The sequence below is a fragment of the Pleurodeles waltl genome, chromosome 8 (genome assembly GCF_031143425.1).
Source record: "Pleurodeles waltl isolate 20211129_DDA chromosome 8, aPleWal1.hap1.20221129, whole genome shotgun sequence".
NCBI lineage: Eukaryota > Metazoa > Chordata > Amphibia > Caudata > Salamandridae > Pleurodeles > Pleurodeles waltl.
Genome location: NC_090447.1, coordinates 144,987,814 through 145,012,791, shown reverse-complemented (window position 1 = coordinate 145,012,791; position 24,978 = coordinate 144,987,814). Strand labels below are relative to the sequence as shown.

The window sequence follows — 24,978 nt, the reverse complement described above, 5'->3', positions numbered from 1 at the left end:
TGAATAGATACTTGTTTTAGTATTTTTATCCATACCGGGATACCACCAATTAAAGGAACCCCTGTGGTTTATCTCAAGGTATTTTTAGTCAATTAACTGGATCCCAGAGAAAAACCCAGACACAATCTATAAGAACTCCCTCAAGATAGACCCCCTTGAGGCTGAGTCCGCTCTGATAGTATTATCTTACCAGGAGTTATAGAGATGGTTTGTAGCACTCAGCTAACCAATGCTGAATTGCTTTTCTATAATTTAATCTTCCATTTTTTACTTTTTTTTAAATTCAGCATTTTTTTCAATTTGTTTATTTTTTATTGGGATAATGTTTACGAATAACTGTCAAAATTAGAATATTATGGTATTATTCAACTAAACACCTATAGTTTCAATCTATGTGGTCTTGATCAAATTGGTCTTGATACTGGATGGAACAAGACCACAGCAGAAAGTGCCTTTACAAGTAAGTGATATCCTTCAACAAACAATGAAGGGGAGCCTTCCACAGGAAGATTCCTTAAAAAGAACAGAAGCCTTTAAATATTTGATTCTCACTGTCTTGCGTACACCAATCTATAGGTGGAGACTCTCAGCCCGTGTAACCTAAAATGAAAATACACTAAGAAATACACCCCCACCCTTCCGTGAGAGAGCGACTGTGTCAGGCATTCTGTTCTGGAACCACTTTCCAAGTTTTGTGATTATATTTTAAACCTTTTGTTGAAAACACCCCAACATTTTTGAAAGATACAAAACATGTTTTGAATCTGATTGATAAGATCAATATGGAGGGCCCTACAAACTTACTAATTACTTTAGATGTAGAGGACCTACACACAAGCATGCCACAAGGCACTATCCTGGAGGTAAATGAGGAGCTACTAAGAACAAGAGACTGGAATTCAAGGACACCAATCCATTATTATGGAATGTGCCGCATTGGCTTTAAAAGAGAACTATTTCCAATACGGACAAACCTTCTACTTACAGACTAAAAGAACACTGATGGGAGGCACATCTGCCTAAAGCTTAGCATGTATTTACATGTACAATTTTGAAACAACTTTCATCTTTTCAGAGGCAAACCCATTCAGTACAGAAATAAGCCAGTGGCATTGCTATATCAATGACATTCTGATCACCTGGAGAGGGGAAAAGGGAGAAAGTGGAATCATTTTTTTGGCTCGGTCAACAATCCGGACCCTTTTTTAAATTTATACATAGATGCTTGGATACAAGACTCACGTTTTGGATCTTTTGATTACTATAAAGGGAGGGCCCTGAAGACAAAACATTATCAAAAGGAGACAGATAAAAACAGTCTCCTATGATACAACAGTCACCACCCTAAGATCTGCGCAGAAACCTGCCATAAGGTCAATTTCTTAGAATTTGCTTGAATTATATTAAGATGCTTGATTTTGAGGAACAATCAGGAGAACTGTCAGAAACACTCAGGGTAAAAGGATATCCTGAACAAATAATTTACAATCATATCACAGGGCTAAAAATAATAATAGAGAATCCCCACTTGAAGACCATTCTAATAGATAATCAGAGATTGACATGTGTGACTACATACACAACTGGATTAAATGCAGTAAAGAAGATAATAAATAAGAAATGGAATATGTTTAACTCAGTCAACCTGATGATAGAAAAACCTATTTTTTCTTACAAAAGATCTAGTAATCTAAGAGATACACTTGTTCACACAAGACCAAGATTGGACTTTTCCAAATATATGATTACCACAAACTGTGGGCTTACTCCGATCATAGGTCATTTTCCAAGTGAACAATGTAAAGCAGTGGCTCCCAACCTGTGGTCTGGAGACACCCAAGGGTCCGTGACACATTCCCAGGGGGTCTGCAGGCCTGGGCCAGGAGGAAGGCACTTCTCCAGCTGGGGCCTCTGATAAACATGTGTGTGTTTTTATATTAATTACTTCCTTTGTGCCTCAGTTTTAAAAGAACTGTAAAGTTCTTTGTATCTCCCGCAGCTCTCGGGCAAAAATAAGAGTCAAGATAACTAGTGATTAATGTACCTGCTGGAGAGTGATGGGAGTTTTGTCTAGTGGCAGGTTTGACTTGAAAGTAGCGCAGATGGTTAATATTCCTGCTTCAAAGAACTTGTATCATGCAAAGATCAGTATTTTATGTGCATAGCACAGTGGGGGTTACTGCTTTTGCCACAGAGATTATTTTGTTACTGTGCAGTTCATAAGGTACAATCGTGATCTAGCATAGTGAGCTATGACCTGCCAATTAAAAAGCTGCATACAAACTGCATGGCACAAATTAGAAAGATTTCCTTATGCTGCTACAAAAGGTTTGCTTGCGTAGAAATACATTCTTATTATTAAAGTCAATGCTAATCACTGTGTTGTGTTCTGAATCCTGAGTTTGTGCTTCTCCAGACCAAGCACTCTTAGAAAATGCCTTCCAGTGTGGATGATATGTAAATCCTAAACCTTGTAGTCTCTGGTAACGTGCTCCGAGAACCCTATTCTGTTATGAGGGGTGCTATAAAACAAATTAATTACATGTGACAGAGAATATGGAGAGATGAGAGGCCCTTATGGCTTTACTTCCTTTCCCCACCACATATTTATGTTAAAAAGCTTTCTCAGATCTATGTACCTAAAAAATAATAATAGAAATTGAGTGGAAATGCAGAATATGACCTGAGGCCTCAATTTTCCTAAATACAACCAAGCATTGAAAAGTTAGACTCCGAAATGCAGCTCCAACTTTCCCCGTTGAAATTTTTCGATTTTTGCAGATTTTTTCAATATAAAATAATCCTATATTTAGTCATTTGAGTATTTGTTTGGTGTGTACACCAACAATAGAAATAGATATTCGATTGCCACATGAATGGCACATATTGACTCACACCGACTGCAATACTAGCAATTGCATGTACTTAACCACTTCTCCATGTAATCTCCACTGTATTGGAATGACTACTAGACTAGTGAAGACTCGCATAAGCGAGCACCAAAGTACTATTAGATGCAAGAAAACATCAACAAATTTGACTAATCACTTATTGGAATTAGATGACACACCAGACAATCTGACATGGATAGTACTATAAAAAATAAAAAAATAAGAGGGGGGTGGGGGGGCGACTAACACTCATTGATACTTACTTCAAAAAGAACAGAAGTTGATCTATAGACTACAGATGCATGCAAGGGGTCTGAATTATTATACTCTTTGGTCCACCACTCTTACCAAAAATGTAAAAAGTATGAACCAGGGATTAACTGATCTGCAAACCATACAAACACCAATACACATTGAATCAAAATGTACACCCTTTCTGGAATTTGACTGTCTTTATAGAGAAACATTTATCCACTACGTATTGTATAATATGCTAATATTCTCTCTTTTTCTGCATTTCATTAGACTGCAGTTTTATTTCCCTGCTAAATACCAGTAATCTCTCACACATATCCTCTAACACAGCTTTTTACGAATAAATAATGAACATTTCCAAAAAGGCAGATTTACAGACCAATTTGTTTAGTTAAACTCAAACCGATCTAATTAATTGGGTGTCAGTCTTTTCAGCCCTCGCCCCCTCTCAAGTATTGGTTTTACTTTATTTGATTAAAAAAACATGAACATAATCCAAAAAGACTCTTTCTGAGATAGATTAGTGGTCTAATATGCTATGAATGCATATGCGTCAAAACCCAGCAATCTGCTACCTTTAGTGGGGCTCTTGTAGGTGATGTTAGCGGTCTAGTAGAAATGTGCCATTTCTCAGCACTCCCCTATATTCAGTAGTGGCTCCATGCCTGGCTGGGGAGGTGAGCATTTTAGTTCTTCAGGGCAAAGAAATACTGTGGCCGGACTGAACATGTGGGAGGGGCTTACCTGTCCGGGCAATAAGTTTGAGCCAGTAATAAAAAACAGATATAAATTGCGTAAATATTTTATTTCCCTTGCACTACCAGGGTACTCATTACACATGGTTAGGGTGCGAGTGAATAAGAGTAGATCAGTCATAATTAGTTTAGGGCCTGATGAATTGCCACTGACCCACTTTAATGCAGCAAGGGTGTGAACCATGCTGACCGATTGATGAACTTAGGTGTCATCATTCTTTAAGAATACTTTTCTGCTTTTAACCTTAACAATATTAAAACTCCCTAAATTGTTCCTTAGCTAATTTTAATCTATTAGGTCTGGTCTACGAATCAGTGACTGTCTGCAATGCCCCTGGATATATTAATCAGTTTGGTGAATCTCCAAACAGGTCAGCAAGAGACAAGATCTCCAGCAAAGAGCTCCTCAGTGGAGGCCCCGTGAGCATCGCAGTGCATGCCCAACAAGGAGCATGACCCGATGACAAAGCATGCCACTTAGGAGGGCAAGGGTCCGTGCACTCTAAAAAGGTTGCTCCCTAATGACCACGGGGTAGCTGTTCTTTTAAAAAATGAATAAAGACTCATTCATTTTGAAACCAAACTGCACGCTCATTTGTAGGGAAGATATGGACTGGACAGTCCAACCTCCTTTTCCCCTCCTTTTTTGAGTAGATATCCGGTTTGCCTTATTATAAAGGCATTAGGATATTTGCCAAGTTCTAAATCAGGCCGTACGTCACGGCAAAGTTTTCTGGCTAATACCAAACAGCAATATATCTGGGCTCAAGTGCTACTAAATAACAAAGTGATTAAAGGAGCTCAAGATCACTTATCAATCTCTCAAAATTCGAGTTTCAAATCAACCACTGCAAACACAAAGAAGGAGACTGCAACATGGTATCAACTACTGAAAGCCGTGGAAGAAGTTAAATGGGAGAAACCTGGCGCAACTGCTAGGGTTTGACATACATATTTATGGCAAGTACCTAGAGATTTTCTGCGTACAATAAAGAGCCCATCTACATTAAAAAGGAATCATTATTTTATAGTTTATCAGCTATACTGATTCCCAGAGAAAGCGTATGAGTTTTGTGTCATCTGCATAGGAGAGTATGTTGATGTCCTGTGTGCAGATGACGTTGGCCAGAGGGATCATGTATGTATTGAGGAGGGTGGGGCTGAGCGATGAGCCTCGAGGCATTCCGCAGATGAGTTTGGGGCTTCCAATGTGTAAGGTGCCAGGCTGATGGCTTGTGTTCTGTTAAGGTGCATCTCCAGTGGAGAGTGGGTCCTTGGATACCAATCTCGTGCAAACACCTGATGAAGATATGAAGACAGGGTTGTGAGACTGTATCAAATGCTGCAGAGAGGTCCAGGAGAATGAGGGCTGCTGTGTCTTCTCGTTCAAGAATCATGCAGATGCCATCTGTGGTGGCAATGAGTGCAGTTGCTGTACTGTGGTTGGGCTTGAAAACAGACTGCTTGGGTTGCAATGTTCATGAAGGGGGTCAAAATGATTACTCCTGAACGTCCAATGAATAGGAGTCATCTACAGAATATATGATGTATTATGCAATTGCTGCTTTCTGCAAAACAAATAGTTTGCTTGGTCTGTAAAGAATTGCATAAGCTAGCTGTGGAGAACATGACGATAAAAAAATCCATCTAGCCAGTTTTCTTCTTAGCATGTGAAGCTATGCTTTCTTCAAAACATACACATCACAAAGATGTATTAGAGTTATTCAATCAAGAAAATTAAATTAGATTAAATATAAAACTCAGATTACTGTGAAAACAAACTGGAAATTAATGTATTGTAAAGATAAGTTTTTAAAAAAGGTACTGAAAGGCTTCTTCATAGTACTCTTTTTTTTTATTTTTTTTTAAATACAAAGCCACAGTGGACAAATTAGATTTTTTTCACATCCGGCGTTTTTGAAGCAGACAACTGTAATAGGAAAAATGATAAACAAAATATTCATTTGTGGAAGTGAAAATAGGCCAAAACTACACAGTAGCAAAGGACAAGTATGAAGATATTCAGACAGCCATAAACCGACTGCAGCACGTCATACTTCGGGGCACAGTATGTGTTTATATTGAACCTCCCACAGGAAATGTGTCTGCTGTACATCAGAAAGTGCAGTGCTATTACAAGTGCAGAAAAATACACCTGAATCTATGACAGGGCGACAAGCTAAAAAACAGAGTAAACATTCCTTTTCAAAATAATTGCTTTTGTACAAGGTCACTACGCCTGGTAACAATCATTTCTGCTGCAAACAGTTCTGGGGACCAGTCACACGCACTGGCATTGGTCTGGCCCTGTGAATAATACAACTGATAGTCACTAGCAACTGAAAGACAGTTCGTGTTTCCTGAGCACGTAGGTGTCCAGCAGGCCGAAGGTTTAAGCCTACAAACAGTATTATTGACAGCCCTTGTACTGCTTGCAGCTTCCGCCGGAAGCACAGAGACTGCCGATGGCCGTTCATTGGTATCCTCTAGTTCGCTGTAAAGTGAATATTTATTTGTTTGTCGCTTCCTGCTGTTTGTTAAATTGTAAACAGTATGCCTTTTTTCAATAGAGTTGCAGATCTTTTTTTCCACAGGTCTTCCAGTCGGCATTGTTGATACCTTAGTCTTTGGCAATAGTTTTGTGCCAGAAGGAGGGATGAACTCTTCCGCATCGCTTTCGAACAAGTCTGCAGAAGGACTGAAGGGACCACAATCCTCCAGTGTGGCACAGGTACTTGTGGCTACTTTAGCACTGCTAAGAATTTGTGAGGTCTTACTTTTGGAACAGTTGAATGTTGGTTGCCTTAGAAAGTTACCTTGTAGGGGAAGCATTGTTTTTTCACTTTTAGAGTTACTTCGGCTGGTGACCACTGCATTTTTTTCACAAAAGGATCGTATGCATGAAAACTGCTGCAACACTGGAGTTGATTGGGACGAAGGAACAAAATTTTGAGAATCCAAATTTTCTTGCTCCGAATCAGAATCTGAAGAAATTAGAAAAGAATAACTTTTTTGGAGAATAAAATTGTCTCGTTTCAGTGGAGGATCCCTGTGAAGTAATTCTGCAGAGGTCACGGAGATACATGGCTTATTCACGACACGCCTTGTAAACAACACATTATCTGGAGAAGCACACGGATGTAGCTGCGAAGGCACGCTTTTTACCACTAAGTCCAGCTCATTCTCACTAGAATCAAAGAGATCACCCGATCCATTGTAGCTGTTTTGGAAGCTATTGTTACTTGCGTCCTGCAGAGAGGACGTGTGGACCCGTTCATCTGATTCAGGCACCAACTGTACTTCATTCTTTTCACATGTTTCTCCTTTGTGTGGTTTGAAGTCCAATTTATGCTTTGACGGAGAAGCCCTCTCTTCCCGTGAAGCACAAAGATCTGCATTTTCCTGTCCTTGTGGAGCTGTTTCTAAACATTTGGAAAAATCTTTGCGATCTGCGACCTGGCCTACCAGCCTACTCGCCAATGAGTGACAACTTGATGGTTCATTGTTGCTGTATATTGTGGTATGCCGTGGCTGTAAGTTGTTTGATGAGCACCCGGAGGCTGAAATTACTGTCAGAGACTTTGAGCTGATCAAAGGATTAGCAATTCCTATTATTAGTTCATTATGTACAACACCCGGAGACAATCTCAAGGCTTCACAGCCTATCTGGGCTGTTGAGTTCTGCTCCTTATCAACTTTTGAGATGAATTCACTTAGACTTTCTGAGAACGGCAGGTCATCCCCAACTGCAGAGAGCTCTTGGTCACTACAAACTCCTTCATGCTCTTCATCACTATCACCAGGGACTGATTTAAATTCCTTCTTAGAAGAATAAGAAAAACTCAACTCGTTGTCTCGGGAATAACTGCAAGATGATTCTAAACCACTAAAAGTCTTGCAAACTCCTTCAGTTTTGAAAATATTATTTTGACTAGTTGCTGTATCTTGCAATGATGAACAGGCATTCTTTTCAGAAGACCTAACTTCCATTGGAGTACATTTATTTCTGAAATTAGTCTTGATTCTTGGAGAGCTAGCAGGTACTGTCTCTGTCCATCTGACATCCCTATTGAATTCACAATGCAATTGTTGCACCATTTTCTTTCCTTTGCTGCTCCTTTTTGTGGCTGAACCAACACACGCAGCATCCTGGACTGGTTGATTTGTGGGCTGCACAGAACATGTTTCTTCTGTTGAAGGTCTACCTTCCACTGAATGATTAGTCAAAACATTGCTCAGTCGCACTGTTGAGGATTCTTCAGTTCCTGAAGAATCCCCTGATGATGTTAATCCAAATGACAGTTTCCAAGGACTCAACAAATTGTTTCTGCCTCCTCTGGACTTGATGCGGTTGCGGCGAGAGCGGCACAAGCTGCTGAAATCACTGCCTGGTTGATCTACCGGAGTCCCAGCACAGTCAGTAGACTGAGAGGTGCTGTGAGAGCTCCGGAGAGCAGAAGACTGCAGAAGCCGGCTGTAAAAGCTGAAAACGGTGCAGCCAACATCATCAACATTTGGTAATAATATCTGGCAGGCCACGAGATCCTTTTCATGCCTGTTTAAATTGAGCAAGCTGTTGTGGGAATAGGAGAGCTGCTCGGCTTTACTTTCAGAACTCTGAAAAAAGCAAACACACTTCACGTTAACTGTGAATGGCAATGGATTACCAGTAACACAAGCATGATGTATGCGTGCAATAGCTAACACACAACCAGTAGTTGAATAAGCAATTGAATTTTTTTTTACAAATACACAGAGCAGAGGCTACTTATGGGCAAAACGCACAATTTGGTTGAAATGAATTTCGGCTTTATTTGTCAACATACGCAAAGATATAGCAATGTATGCCAAAGAATACTGAAACACAAACAGACCTGGCACACCTTCCAATGAAGTACAGAAAAGTTTCAGTTTTCTAAGCAGTGGACAGAAAAGAATGAGATGGATGATCGCCTCTAATAAACTCCCAAAGCCCGTCCGCAGGAGCTCACCCTGGCTGCAGGATATGGTGACATCTAGGGTCTCACAACTGAGCAAGATTATGAGCTGAATGGGAACTGAGTGAAAGACTCAGATTAGGAACACCATATACCTGCTGTCCAGAACTGTTAACTAAGACAAGTTTTCACGTGCATCATTTCTTGTGGGAAGGAGACATGTATATCTACCCAATGTTCCTAATTCAATACAGTGCCTGGGCCGCGATAGAACCCCCTTCAACACTTGAAGACACATTCCCTTTGAAAGGAGCTGAAGAAATGCATTTGCAGCAATCAGCTGTGATGCTTAATACGAGAATAAAAAGGAGTGCAGTTCAGATAGCTTATTTGAAGTACACTGTTAAAACAGTGGCTTGCGGCATGTCTGAAAAAAATGTAACAGCTATTTTCAGCGCTGCAAATGCATACCTTAAAGATGGATTTGCAGAGCAGAGCGATACAAAGTGCACAAACCTGGCATTAAGTTATTTGTAATCATGAAATACCGGAATATTGAAATTACCTGGACAGATTGCGGGAGACAGGTCACTTTCTTGGTATGAGGTGTGTTTTAGCTTTAATTCTACTCAACACAGTAGACTCAGAGGACAAAAGATCTCACTAAGGACACATGGGTTTATCTTTGGTGCAAAGTTGAATAACGTGGGAAGGCAGACAATCCTCAAAACTAAAAACGTCCCTCCAGCTTAACACTACAGGTTCTGATCATTTTCTTTGGAATAACAGAAAATAAAATGAGGGTAATGCAATAAATCAGATTCTGAAGCCAAAGATCTCTTTCTGGAGACCTTAAAACATATCCTTACAAGGATGAAAGCACCTAAATTGGTGAGCATTCTTTCACACAAAGAAAAAAACAAATGAGGATACGGAGCAGGCAGGAGACGAAAATGAACTTATCAGTGTGAGACATTCTTTCTTCAAAGAGGTTTACATACCAAAAATCTTATCTACAGCATCGTAAATAAAACTGTGCTGAGACAAAACACAAAAAAATGAAAAAGAGGGTACAGGAATAATTTCCTCCAAAATGTAATCCTAATTGTATTTTTATCAAAAGTTTCAAGGTCCTCATTGTGTTAGTAACCAGTCACCAAACAAGAATTTTGCCTTCAAGGCCATGGAGAGGATTTACGTTTTTGTATGTTCGGCTCCGCTATGTTCATTTCATATCTCTTCACTGCTGCTAGTAAGGACACAAACGTTTCAACCGTGAGTGAAAAAGGTTATTCAATGCAGCTTTTTATTATATTTTCTAAAGAAGAAGAGGTATTTCCTTGTAAGGAGTTCCTACTCCTAGATGCAGCTGGTTCTGAATTGTCAGTGGATCATGTATGAATTGTTATACAGGGAAATAGAATACTAATGCTAGACAATCATAATCCTATGCCTAAAGATTCCCTGGTACAAGCGGCTTCTTTCTGCCCTCCAGCTCCACTCCAATTACCTCCTAATCAGTTCCGCTTGATCCACTCAAGAGGAATTTCAGCACCATATGTTGGCAACTTCCGAGGATGTCCCACGGAGCAACAGGTAGTTGGGAGTAGACACATGATGAGAGGAGGTAAATAATAACAGTGCTGATTACTGACTAATGTCAGTTCGTACCTCCCTAGTGCCATTTGTGTGCTCGTTGCTTGGTGCTGAGTTGGCAAACCACTTAAGCCATGTTGGTAAGAGGTGTGAACGGAAGTAAGCTATGTAAGTTAAAACGTGAATTTACGTTTGCTCTTTTCAGGCTACCTACATGCTTTAATTTTGGCGTTGATAATATGTATTGATCCAACTTCATAGTTAATTTAAATTTATCTGAAGAGGTGAGGTTTGTGCTCTCTCAGAGGTCGAAGAGATTTCTGATTTGATTTGAAACTATGGATTTAATTGTCTTGTTGCATAGTTTTCATGGATGGACCGATCACTCTATCGTCCACTTCAGCATCACCAGCTTCCGCACTCCCAAGATGACCAGCACCCCCCACTGGAGGTGGAACAAAATCTCAGAGACCAGCTTGGCATACGCCCTCAGCACCTCCAACACTGCTACTGTCACCAACCTCGAAAAGGGAGTGAAAACCTTCAACACCTGGATCACCAATTGTGCCGACAGCATCGTCCACATCAAGAGCAACAACCAGAGAAAATCCTCCAAAAAGGCCAGCTGGTACACCTAAGAACTCAGAACAGCAAAACAAAATAGCAAACAGCTGGGGAGGCGATGGCACGCCAGCAAGGATGCCTCTGGCAGAGCAGCCATCAAAACCTCCCTCAACCTCTACCACTGCCTGCTGAGGGCAACAAAGACCCCTTCTCAACATCTCTATCACTCTCTCAACGCCTGGAAACATGATGAAGTCAGACCACTACTAAAAAAAATCTCTGTTGACCCCAGCGAACCCCAAAACTACTGGCCAATCTCCCTGCTCCCATTCCCAACAAAGATACTGGAAAAGATCACCAACAAGCAACTCACGGCATACCTTGAGCAGAACCAGCTACTTGACACCTCCAAACCGGCTTCCGCAGCAATCACAGCATTGAAACTGTCCTGATCGTAGTCCCCGACAACATCCGAACCCTCCTCGACCAAGGAAAAACAGCAGCTTTGATCCTCCTCGACCTCTCGGCACCTCCCACCTTTCACCTTTGAACCTAAGAAGATCACCTGGAGTGTCCCCCAAAGCTCATTCCTCAGCCCCATGCTCTTCAACGCATATATGACCCCACTGGCCAATATTGTCAGATCCCACAGTCTCAACATAATTTCCTAAGCAGAGGACACCCAACTCATCCTCTCACTCACCGACGACATACCCCTACACACAAGATGCACCATGATACAGGCCCCACTCACCAGCCGGCTGGACTTTGACAACGCCCTCTTCGTAGGAATTGCCACACAACTGCTACAAAGACTTCAGACCATACAGAACATAAAAATGTTATTTTAACGGTTATGCTGCTTTAGCTTTGGAAACATGTTTTTATGTCCATTAAACACGTATCAGAAATAAATAAAATGATCTGATAGACTTTGGGAATTAAAATGATTTACAAAATATATACCTATGTGAATCTTTGCATCAGTTGCTCCAAAATAAGGCAGCTGAGAAGTCCAGCAAGATTAGGCAGCTGGCGTCATCCTTTTCTGTTTTATTGTACAATTACTTTAGGATTGCAGAGTTGGGTATGAATGCAGATTGATATATATATATATGGAAAATGTCACTTACCCAGTGTACATCTGTTCGTGGCATTAGTCGCTGCAGATTCACATGCTGTGCACATCCCGCCATCTGGTGTTGGGCTCGGAGTGTTACAAGTTGTTTTACTTCGAAGAAGTCTTTTCGAGTCACAAGATCGAGGGACTCCTCCCATTTCGGCTCCATTGCGCATGGGCATCGACTCCATCTTAGATTGTTTTCCTCACAGAGGGTGAGGTAGGAGTTGTGTATGCTAGTAATAGTGCCCATGCAATGGAGTGAATACGTATGTACATAATGTAGTTTAAAGTAATATATTTACAAATGTTTAAGATCAACTTCTAAACGGCTACAGGCTCCCGGGGAGGCGGGTGGGCGCATGTGAATCTGCAGCGACTAATGCCACGAACAGATGTACACTGGGTAAGTGACATTTTCCGTTCGATGGCATGTGTAGCTGCAGATACACATGCTGTGCATAGACTAGTAAGCAGTTATCTCCCCAAAAGCGGTGGTTCAGCCTGTAGGAGTTGAAGTTGTTTGAAACAATGTTCGTAGTACTTCTTGACCTACTGTGGCTTGTTGTGCTGTTAACACATCTACACAGTAGTGTTTAGTAAATGTATGAAGCGTAGACCATGTAGCTGCCTTACATATTTTAGTCATTGGAATATTTCCTAGAAAGGCCATGGTAGCACCTTTCTTTCTAGTTGTGTGCCTTTGGTGTAATAGGCAGTTCTCTTTTTGCTTTAAGATAACAGGTTTGAATGCATTTAACTATCCATCTAGCAATGCCTTGTTTAGAAATTGGATTTCCTGTATGAGGTTTTTGGAAAGCAATAAATAATTGTTTTGTTTTTCGAATTAGTTTTGTTCTGTCAATGTAGTACATTAACGCTCTTCTGATGTCTAATGTATGTAGTGCTCTTTCAGCTACAGAATCTGGCTGTGGGAAAAACACTGGTAATTCTACTGTTTGATTCAAGTGGAACGGTGATATGACTTTTGGTAAAAATGTAGGATTTGTCCGTAGAACTACTTTATGCTTGTGTATTTGAATAAATGGTTCTTGTATGGTAAATGCTTGAATCTCACTTACTCTTCTTAAAGATGTGATGGCAATTAAAAATGCAACTTTCCATGTTAAGTATTGCATTTCACAAGAGTGCATGGGCTCAAAAGGTGGACCCATGAGTCGTGTTAAGACAATGTTGAGGTTCCATGAAGGAACTGGTGGTGTTCTTGGTGGTATAATTCTCTTTAGGCCTTCCATAAACGCTTTTATGACTGGTATCCTAAACAGTGAAGTGAGTGCGTAATTTGCAGGTAAGCTGAAATTGCGGTAAGATGTATCTTAATGGACGAAAAAGCTAGCTTTGACTTTTGCAAATGTAGTAAATATTTTACGATATCTTTGGCAGATGCGTGTAAGGGTTGAATTTGATTATTATGGCAGTAATAAACAAATCTTTTCCACTTATTTGCATAGCAATGTCTAGTGGTAGGTTTCCTAGCTTATTTTATGACCTCCATACATTCCTGTGTAAGGTCTAAGTGTCCGAACTCTAGGACTTCAGGAGCCAAATTGCTAGATTCAGCGATGCTGGATTTGGGTGTCTGATCTGTTGTTTGTGTTGCGTTAACAAATCTGGTCAGTTTGGTAGTTTGACATGAGGCACTACTGAGAGGTCTAGTAGTGTTGTGTACCAAGGTTGTCTTGCCCATGTTGGCGCTATTAGTATGAGTTTGAGTTTGTTTTGACTCAACTTGTTTACCAGATATGGAAGGAGTGGGAGAGGGGGAAAAGCGTAAGCAAATATCCTTGACCAACTCATCCATAACGCATTGCCCTGAGACTGATGTTGTGGGTACCTGGATGCGAAGTTTCGGCATTTTGCGTTTTCCTTTGTTGCAAATAGATCTATTTGTGGTGTTCCCCAACTCTGGAAGTGAGTGTTCAGTATTTGGGGGTGAATCTCCCATTCGTGGATCTGTTGGTGATCCCGAGAGAGATTGTCTGCTAACTGATTCTGAATTCCTGGAATAAATTGTGATATTAGGCGAATGTGGTTGTGAATCGCCCAATGCCATATTCTCTGTGCCAGGAGACACAACTGTGTTGAGTGTGTCCCTCCCTGTTTGTTTAGGTAATACATCGTTGTCATGTTGTCTGTTTTGACAAGAATGTGTTTGTGGCTTATTATGGGTTGAAATGCTTTCAGCGCTGGAAATACTGCCAATAGTTCTAAGTGATTTATGTGAAACTGTTTTTGCTGACTGTCCCATTGTCCTTGGATGCTGTGTTGATTGAGGTGTTCTCCCCACCCTATCATGGAGGCATCTGTCGTTATTACATATTGTGGCACTGGGTCTTGGAAAGGCCGCCCTTGGTTTAAATTTATACTGTTCCACCACTGAAGCGAGGTGTATGTTTGGCGGTCTACCAACACCAGATCTAGAAGTTGACCCTGTGCCTGTGACCATTGTGATGCTAGGCACTGTTGTAAGGGCCACATGTGCAACCTTGCGTTTGGGACAATGGCTATGCATGAGGACATCATGCCTAGGAGTTTCATCACCATTTTGACTTGTATTTTTTGTTTTGGATATATGGCCTGTATTACATTGTGAAATGCCTGAACCCTTTGTGGACTTGGAGTGGCAATCCCTTTTGCTGTGTTGATTGTCGCCCCTAAGTATTGCTGTGTCTGACACGGCAGAAGGTGTGACTTTGTGTAGTTGATTGAGAAACCTAGTTTGTGGAGGGTTTCTATGACATACTTTGTGTGTTGTGAACACCGTTGTAGCGTGTTGGTTTTGATTAACCAATCGTCTAGGTACGGGAACACATGTATTTGCTGCCTTCTGATATGTGCAGCTACGACTGCCAGGCACTTTGTAAAAACTCTTGGCGCAGTTGTTATTCCGAATGGCAACACCTTGAATTGGTAATGTACCCCTTGGACTACAAACCTTAAGTACTTTCTGTGTGAAGGATGTATCGGTATATGGAAATATGCATCCTTTAGGTCTAGTGTTGTTTTGTAGTCTTGTTGTTTGAGCAGTGGGATTACGTCCTGTAATGTCACCATGTGAAAGTGATCTGATTTGATGTAGGTATTTAATGTTCTGAGATCTAATATAGGTCTCAGACTCTTGTCTTTTTTGGGTATGAGAAAGTACAGAGAGTAAACTCCTGTTCCTTTCTGTTGGTTTGGTACTAATTCTATTGCTTCTTTCTGTAGCAATGCCTGAACCTCTAGTCGTAGAAGATCTATATGTTGTTTTGACATATTGTGTGTTTTTGGTGGGACGTTTGGAGGGAATGTGAGAAATTCTATGCAATAACCATGCTGGATAATTGCCAGTACCCAAGTGTCTGTTGTTATCTCCTCCCAATGTTTGTAAAATGTGTTTAGTCTCCCCCCCACAGGTGTTATGTGTTGGGGATGTGTGACTTGGAAGTCACTGCTTGTTTTGAGGAGTTTTGGTGCTTTGGAACTTCCCTCTACTTTTTGGGAACTGTCCCCCCTCTATATTGTCCCCGAAAACTTCCCTGCAGATATTGGCTCTGATAAGTGGGCCTTGTTTGTGAGGTCGTGGGTTCTGTGCTTTGCCCTCGAAACCTCTCTCGAAACTGTGTTCTTCGAAATGTGCCTCTGCTCTGTGGGGAGTAGAGTGCGCCCATGGCTTTGGCCGTATCAGTGTCTTTCTTAAGTTTTTCGATAGCAGTGTCCACCTCCGGCCCAAACAACTACTGTCCGTTAAATGGCATATTCAGCACAGCTTGCTGTATTTCCGGTTTAAATCCTGATGTACGCAGCCATGCATGTCTCCTTATTGTCACTGCTGTGTTGACAGTTCTAGCAGCTGTGTCTGCTGCATCCATTGCTGACCGTATCTGATTGTTGGAGATACTCTGTCCTTCTTCTACTACTTGCTGTGCTCTTTTTTGGAACTCCTTGGGCAAATGTTCTATAAAGTGTTGCATTTCGTCCCAATGAGCCCTATCGTATCTGGCCAACAAAGCCTGTGAGTTTGCAATACGCCACTGGTTTTCTGCCTGTGCCGCCACCCTTTTGCCTGCTGCGTCGAATTTTCGACTTTCTTTATCTGGAGGTGGTGCATCTCCTGAAGTGTGTGAGTTCGCTCTCTTGCGAGCTGCCCCTACTACAACTGAGTCCGGTGTTAGCTGTTGTGTGATGTACACGGGGTCTGTTGGTGGCGGTTTATATTTTTTCTCCACTCTTGGAGTAATGGCCCTTCCTTTTACAGGCTCCTCAAACACTTGTTTGGAGTGTTTTAGCATCCCGGGTAGCATGGGAAGACTCTGGTACTGGCTGTGTGTGGACGACAATGTATTAAATAGAAAGTCGTCTTCAATGGGCTCTGCATGCAGGCTGACATTATGAAATGCAGCTGCCCTTGACACCACCTGTGCGTAGGCTGTACTATCTTCTGGTGGCGACGGTCTAGCTGGATAACAGTCAGGACTATTATCTGACACTGGCGCATCATAAAGGTCCCACGCGTCAGGGTCATCTTGACTCATCCCTGTATGAGTCGGGGATTGCATTATAGGTGGAGTGGCTACCGGTGATGTTTGCGGCGATTGTTGTGGAGACGGTGGCGGGCTTACTTGTTAGGCCACCTTTGCCTGTGGCTGCTTGTCTTTCTCCTGGAAGCCAAGTTTGCGTTTCATTCTAATAGGAGGGAGAGTGCTGATCTTCCCTGTTTCTTTTTGGATGTGGAGCCTTCTTTGGGTGTAGTCTGGCTCCATTGTCTCCAATTCCTGTCCAAATCTATGTATTTTCATTTGTGAGGACAGTCCTTGTTCCTCACAAATGTAGGAACTTGATTTCGGTTCCGAGGCTGGATGTTTCGGTATCAAAACCTTTTCGGCTACTTTTTTAGGTTCCGACGAAACCTTTTTTATTTTCGGCGTCGTTGTCTCTCGGTGCCGAATCATTTTGGTGCCACTGTCTCGGTGCCGAACTTGCTCGGAACCGCTATCTCGGGCCCGAGATTACTGCGTGGCGGTATCTCGACCGGAGTCAGATGACTTCGACACAAGCGTGCCCTTTTTCGGTGCCGATGATCGGTCACCTATTTTTCGGGTTAAGCCATGGCCTGTTGGCGGTGGCGTCCCCTGGGCTTTTGTGGTCTTTTCGTGAGTTTTCTGTTTTGACGTCTTACTCACGGTTTTCGGCGTTTCTTCGGGATCGATCTCATCCGAGTCCGATTCCTGGATGGAGAAGGTTTCTTCTTCCTCCTCGAAACGCCCTTGTCCTGTAGGCGCCGACGCCATTTGCAGTCTTCTTGCTCTTCGGTCTCTTAGTGTCTTCCTGGACCGAAACGCTCGACAGGCTTCACAAGTATCTTCCTTGTGTTCTGGCGACAAACACAAGTTACAGACCAGATGCTGATCTGTATATGGATACTTGTTATGGCATTTTGGGCAGAAGCGGAATGGGGTCCGTTCCATCAGCCTTGAAAAGACACGTGGCCGGGCCGACCAGGCCCCGACGGGGGATCGAAAAAACCCCGAAGGGCCACCGGAGCTCTTCAAAAGTCGGTGTCGATCTGTTATAACTAACCCAATACCGAACGCAAACAATACCGACGATTTTTCCGAGATTCTAACTAACTTTCCGAACCGAAACCCGGAGCGAAAAGGAACACGTCCGAACCCGATGGCGGAAAAAAACCAATCTAAGATGGAGTCGACGCCCATGCGCAATGGAGCCGAAATGGGAGGAGTCCCTCGATCTCGTGACTCGAAAAGACTTCTTCGAAGAAAAACAACTTGTAACACTCCGAGCCCAACACCAGATGGCGGGATGTGCACAGCATGTGTATCTGCAGCTACACATGCCATCGAACATATAAATCCACACATACACTGAAAAAAAAACAAAGGTTACAGGGACGTTACAGTTAAAACCATAGAAATTCACCAGTTATAGTTTGAGTTACCTCAAGTAACTATAACTCGCACCCCCGCCATGCAGTTTTTTCTTCAAAAATGTCACTGCAAACATTACATTGATATTATCAATGATGTTATCAAAGGTGTCATGAGTGCCATAATTTGTGGGGTAATTTGCAGTGTATGGTGAGGGTGGTGGTCCCGGGGGGCGGTGTCAGGGGGTAGGGGTGCTCAGTAGGTGGAAGGTGGGCTCAGTACATAAGTGGGGTAACACAATTCACACCTTTTGCCAGGAGGTGGTGGTCCCCATGGCTGAGGAGTGCCCCCCCCCCTATTAAAAAGAATAAAGTGCCCCCAAGACCTGGCTCACCCGGGGGCTTATTTAAAAACAAGCCACCCTGTAAAAATTAGTATTTTGTGCCTACCATGCACACTCTTGGCTCTGTACCAGACCCTTTTCCGGTTGGCAATTTCTCGGGTGCAATCAATGAGATGCGAGTAGCTAGGTACGTAGAAAGCACAGCCTATACCTTGTACAGAAGTGATCACAGAAAGCCCACTCCATCCAGAGACCATGCCTCTTAGGTGTCAAGCTAATACTACACACACCCTACATCTAGTACAAAAGTACTCACAGAGTGCACTTTTCCCACCCACTTGCGACCAATTAGGTGTGTAAGCCCCTACTACGCACAGCCTTCACCCTGTGCAGAAGTCTTGACGGAGACCCCATCCCCTCTAGACACCCAAGCCCCACTGAGTAGGAAGCTGCTATTAGGCATACCTTTCACTCTGTAAACGCTCTTCATGGAGAGAACACATTGCCCACACCTAAGCCTCTTTACATGGGAAAGCCTCTACTAAGCACAGACATAACCACGTACAAATCTCCTCATGAAAAGGCCAGTGCGTTAACAAACTGAAGCCTATTACACACACAAAATCCTACTAAACACAGACTTCACTCTGTACACCGTTCTTCACACAGAGGCCAGTCCATCAGCGGACCTAAGTGCTTTTACGTGGGCAAGCTCCTACGAAACACAATTTGCCCTAAACAGAGCTTTTTATGGAGAGGCCGGTCCCTCACTACACTCAAGCCCCACTCCATGTGTAGTTTCAGGAAGCTAATCTTTTACTATTCACAAAATTCCCCCTGTAGACAATTATTATTATTAGATATCTACTAACAAGTGTCTATGCAAGTTTGCACAAAATGTGCCAGTGCATTGACACTGGCATATTTTGTGCAGACTTGCACAAATGCAGACACCCTTGCAATGTAGTGCAAAAGTATTTGATTTGTATCAAGCATAGCTTTTGTGTAGAAAGGAGACTCTTTGGGTACTAAAACAATTCTTTAAGGCTATAAACACTACGTGTATGTACTGTTATATGTAGCAAATATGCAAAGAGGAAAAACAAACATAAAAAAAATTTGTGCTCATTATGGCAGTCTGAGGGTTGCAAGAATTTGGCACAAATCTGTTTCTACATGTGACTGTAAATATGGATTTGCATCAAAATGCATGGCTGGAGGTATGGGAATCCCCATAAGCACAGTGTGACTTCATGATGCAAAGTAATCCCAGGCAGGGCATTTAGACTGCATTGAAAAAGTGTTTTTTGTTTTTATATAAATGGAAATAAATTTTGTTTCAGGTGTTTGTTAAAAACATAACACAAACCTAATGCAAAATGTTTAGAAAAGAAAGCTAAATGTATAGTTATAAATATTTCACTTCTATCTCCACTTATAACAATACACCTACCTTTTATTACTAGGAGAAGACTTCTGCAGCAGACTATTACTATATACAGTCAGACGCAAACATGACAAACAAAGTCTTTCTATTTCTAAGTATTTCCCAGTACAGGCGGTTCTAAAAAGAAAGTTTTTTTGTATTTTTTTTTAAAAACATTGGAAAATGCTTTGGCTAAAGGTTTATTTATCAAGAAGGAAATTACACTAAAAGCAGAAAAAGGGCATCAAAATTTCAAGGTTGATAAAGAAACAATAATTGGCAGAGCCAATAGGTCTCACCTATGCGAGAGCTATTGGCTTTGGCAACATGTTTTAGCCATAATGTACACCAGTATGGTTGCTGTTCAACATGGCTAAATGTTAGTGGAGTGGGGTTGACTGCGGTAGACAGGGGTGGTGTAGACTGGAGTGGAGTGGGGTGGATTGGGATGGAGTTGGGTAGATTGGAGTGGAGTCGGGTAGATTTGAGTGGAAAGGGGCAGAGTGGAACTGGGCAGAGTGGGGTGGGGTGGTGTAGACTGGGGTAGATCGGAGTGGTGTGGAGTAGACCGGAGTGGAGTGGGATGGGTTGGATCGGAGTAGACTGGAGTGGAGCAGGGTAGACGAGTGGAGAGGGATGGACTGGGGTGGATTGGGATAGAGTTGGGTAGATTGGAGTGGAGTCAGGTAGATTTGAGTGGAATGGGGTAGAGTGGGCTGGATCGGAGTAGACTGGAGTGTAGTGGGGTAGACTGAAGTGGGTAAACTAGAATTGAGTGGCGTAGACTGGAGTGGAATGGGGTACACTGGAGTGTGGTAGAACTTGTGGAGTAGTGTAGAGAAGACTGTGGTAGAATGGAATGGAGCAGATTTGAGTGGGGTAGATTGGAGTGGAGCGGGGTAGATTTGAGTGAAGTGGAGTGGGGGTACGTTAGAGTGAATGGGGTAGAGTGGAGTGGGGAGGATTGGTGTGGAACGGGGTAACTGGAATGGAGTGGGTAGATTGGAGTGGAATGTAGCTGTGGCTGTTAGGCTACATCTCTTGCACCTAGATGCATATGAATATAGGGCGCATGAAAGCGCTTTCAGTGGAATATATTTGAAAATGGCCACAGGTTTTAAGGAGAAATGGAGTAGCTGCTGGACTGCACAAAACTGTAGCGCTTTAAACAGGCACATAATGTGTATGTGCAGAGACAGGCGCAGCCTACAATCCCATGCAGTCACACAGACTGCATTAATATTCCGTGCCGTTTGTTTGGTGCTATGAACGGAAGCGCCTAACTGTATAACAAAGTCACAAACTGCTCTAAAGGTCTGTACCATTTGTTCGGTGCTGTAAAAGGAAGCACCAAATTCCAAAAGCAAAGAAATGGAGAGGATGGATTGCCCACATGTGCCTCAACATTCCACTGGTTGTATGCGAATATTTCTTACCCATCACTCTTGGAAATTCTGCATCAAACAATTATGCACTCGACAACCTTCACAGTGACCTTCTCCTCTCTTGATATTACGGAGAAAAATGCCCGTACTAATGACTCCTTCACAGGGTCTGTTACCTCCTCTTGAAATCAAGACTTAACAGCATACATTTATTACAATAGATGCAAACAGTTCCACTGATTGGGGTATAATAGGATCATTGACAGATGATTGGTTAGGGCGGGGAACCAATGGGGACATTAAAAACAAAGCAGTGTTGGAGCACTACCTGGAAATAAGGAATAAGTGTGTTCTTAGACTATTTCCAGAGGATCTTATGGTTTGGCTGTGATGAGTTCTATGCAGCTGATTGGCCTATTGGATGAACTAAAAGAGACAAGTGAAATAGACTACTGCTAGAATAGAGGGGACCAGATTGGACACCACTATGGAGGAATAAGCTTAATGACAGGGATTTGAGGCAGCTGATTGGCCCATAGGAGGAACCAATAGAGAACACCGCAATGGAGACTACTGCTAGAATAGAGTGGACCATAATGGAAACCATTATGGAGTGAAGAACCCAGTCTCTGATAGGGTGCCTTTGAGTGGAAGGTTCTGATTGGCCATCTGTGGGTATTTAAAGGGAGAGGATCATGGCTTCCTTGCACACTGGTCTAAAGAGAAGGAGTGAATTCACTAGGAGCAAGACCTTGTTTACGGTAAGGAGGAAGCCACTATAGAATATGAGTCTGTGGGTTTATTGGAACAACTTAAGGAGGAGAAGGAATTCATTTGTGTTTACTGATGCTTTTGATTTGAATGCAATTGTTCATGTGGGAGGGTTTGACATTTTTTGGAAGTGGTTTTATTAACCTGTTGTCTTAGGAAACTACTGTACTAAGAAGGTTTAGATTGGCAAATTAGTTTTGAGATTGCTTTATAATAACACTCTTAGTATAAGTGCAAAATATAAGCTTGATAAGGGGTGCAGAAACTAATACAGGTGCCCTGGGATAGGGAAGGGATACTGCTGCGTAACGGGGATCAATTGATCTGATTAGTTTTTATCCTAGCATACACTGGCAATGATCAATGATGCAAGGATACAGATTTCAACAGAAGTTCACCTAGATAGAGGGGAACTCAACAGATGACATATTCATGGAGGGTAATGTGATTGCATTAGAAAATTGAAACTTATGGTGTCTTCTTTTTTTCCCCTCTGTCGTCCTCACAGAAGGGTTCATGTCCATTGGCCATCACTGATCTCAAATATTGTACCTTACGAGTATAATAATGCACATGGTGATATTATTAGAAAGATATTTGTATTGTATGAGTTTATTTTTGATGAATAAAATGTTGATGAGGATATTTAATGGGACATATCACACTTAAAGAGTTTCATTGCATAATGGAAAATGTGGGGCTTGGATTCAAGAAAATTAATTATGTAGCATTTTGTAGTCTGTGATCTTCTGTTCGTAATGGGTGCGGGCCAAGTAATAGCTGGGTGTAGAGTCCTAAAAGATTAGAATTTGATGTGTATGAATGAACATGGAGGGAGTCACAAACATAATTGTTTTTTTGTTTATTTTATGTGTTTTAAAATAGAGTTTTTGAATGTATTTGTTTCACAGCCCTGATGAAGCCCCTGTTCAAGGACAAAACGTGTTGGCTAGGCTGGATGTTCAATATGTGAAGAACCAACTGATTTTGAAGACTCACCTCTATGTCTAGTCATTTGTTTATGAACTAAATGGAAGAATTTCTGAATGGTCTTTAATATGATTAAATTCTCTTTCTGGACTTAATATGGATACTATTCCAATGCCCCAGTGATTATTTGGTGAGTGCTCCCTATTCTGTTTTTATTTTATTTTGCAAGGTCTGTGAGTGGTGGAGCCTTTTTCTGAGGTGTAGCGCTACATAGTGAAATCAGAACACTAGCACTTGTGCAATCACAAACGGCCGACTATTGCTCTGTTTGGTTTGTGAACTTTACCACAGTACAGGCAAAAATTTAATCTCCGTATTTTGTCTCTTTCCTCCTTGAAAGAGGGCCACAGACGCCTCTAATTTGCATAAGATAGTAAACTAATGCTTCAGAAGCTTCTGCTGGCCGTCTACAAGTTTATGTTCAGACATGTGTAGTCATTAGTGGGCTCAAGTTTCATGCAATAAATCGCTGTACAATAATTACCTTTACACCAAAAATAAAGTTTTTTCCAACAAAACAAAATTCAATTGCCTGCAACAGGAGGGTTTGAGCTGCATCTCTCTCCTGCTCTTCTGAATCACATCTCAGAGCTTGGACATACCTTGAAGGGAAAAGAAAAGGGTACACTATTAACTACTGGCCGTAAAGTACACTTCACAATATTGTTTCTGCATGTTCTCAAGTCAACCAAAACCACTGGCTATAGTTCCACTAATCATCTAGTAGAATACAAGACTCTTAAGGAGACCATAAGAACATTTTGCCAAGATGCTGGAAATTGGGTAGTTGTTTTCTCTGCCGAAGAGGAATTTGCATTCAGTCACTCTGAAAGTCAATTGTACAATAGTGTTCTATCCCAAGGAGACAGATAGGAGAGTTAGATGCAGTGGAGGGAAATACATTTGCCTAATTTAAAACATATATAAACTAAAACATTATGTAGTTGAATCATTTTAACCATTACTAAGTTTAAGTGTACCTCGTGCAGACACACACATATTATTCTCCAATATGACATATATATATATATATATATATATATACACACACACACACACACGCACACACATATTTATATGGGTGTATATATATTATACATAGGAGACTGAAATCTTCTTTTAAAAGCCCTTCTCTAGTTTCCTTGTTACAGTTTAGATGTGAGATCTCTATTCACCAGTATTTGTAATTATATTTATATAGCGCTTACTACCCCTGATGAGGCATCAACGAGCTTTTCAGCGAGTAGCACACTACTCCGGAACCCAAAAGGATTAGTGGTGGGTTAGTATAGGGAAATATGAGTACAGTATTAGTATGAGTTGATTTGAGCAGAAGGATATGTGAGTTTGTTAGAAGGTTTGAATAGAATAATGGAGGAATAGAGAAGGGAAGAAACCAGAAGTGTTAATTGGGAGTTTATAGTAATAGGATGAGGCTTGGCTTGGGATGAGTAAAGGAGAGATGGAGAAGAGAAGTGTCTGTACAAAGGAGTTCAGGAGATCGTAATAGTAGAAGGGGTTTTGCATGAGTCAAAGGCGAGATAAGTGAGGGAGAATATAGTAGGGTTTTTGGGAGATAATAGTAGTAAACTGAGGCCCAAGGTGAGCAAGGAGTGGTAGAGGAGGGAAGAGCTTAGGCAGGGTTATTTTGGAGATCACAGTAGTAGAATGGGTTTGGGATGAGTCAGAGTGGGGATGGAGGGTAGATTGATAGAGGTAAAGGGTATTGGGGAGATAGAGTAAAGCTTACAAGAGCTTTTAAAAAAAATATATATATATTTTTTCCTCTTGTACAGTAGGACTAAAGTAATAAATACGTAATTATATAGTAAGGGAAGATGTGTAAGGAATATAATAATGGATAGAATATTTTGAGATTTAAAGTTGTGGTGTATAAACACAGAGTTTCAAGATTAGCAATATTTGAGGTTAATTTATTTGTGTACTTTTCTAGCATTGTTTTATCTTTCCTCAATTTTCCATATCGAAATGCTTGCTGATAAAATAGTTAGGATAACATTTGCTCATTGTGATAGCTAAAATGAACGTAGCGATTC

At 41.6% G+C, this 24,978-nt stretch overlaps 1 protein-coding gene across 1 annotated transcript in view; it reads right to left on the bottom strand.

Moving 5' to 3' along the window:
- Positions 1–5,768: 5,768 nt before the first annotated feature.
- Positions 5,769–24,978, bottom strand: part of DDIAS (DNA damage induced apoptosis suppressor) — a 169,310-nt gene continuing 150,100 nt past the window's right edge. The window contains exons 4-5 of the mRNA XM_069203941.1: positions 23,406–23,523; positions 5,769–8,518 (exon numbers count right to left, since the gene is read on the bottom strand). Coding sequence (XP_069060042.1) covers positions 6,107–8,518; positions 23,406–23,523 — 2,530 coding nt within the window. The 3' untranslated portion in view covers positions 5,769–6,106. The remainder of the gene's footprint in view (positions 8,519–23,405; positions 23,524–24,978) is intronic.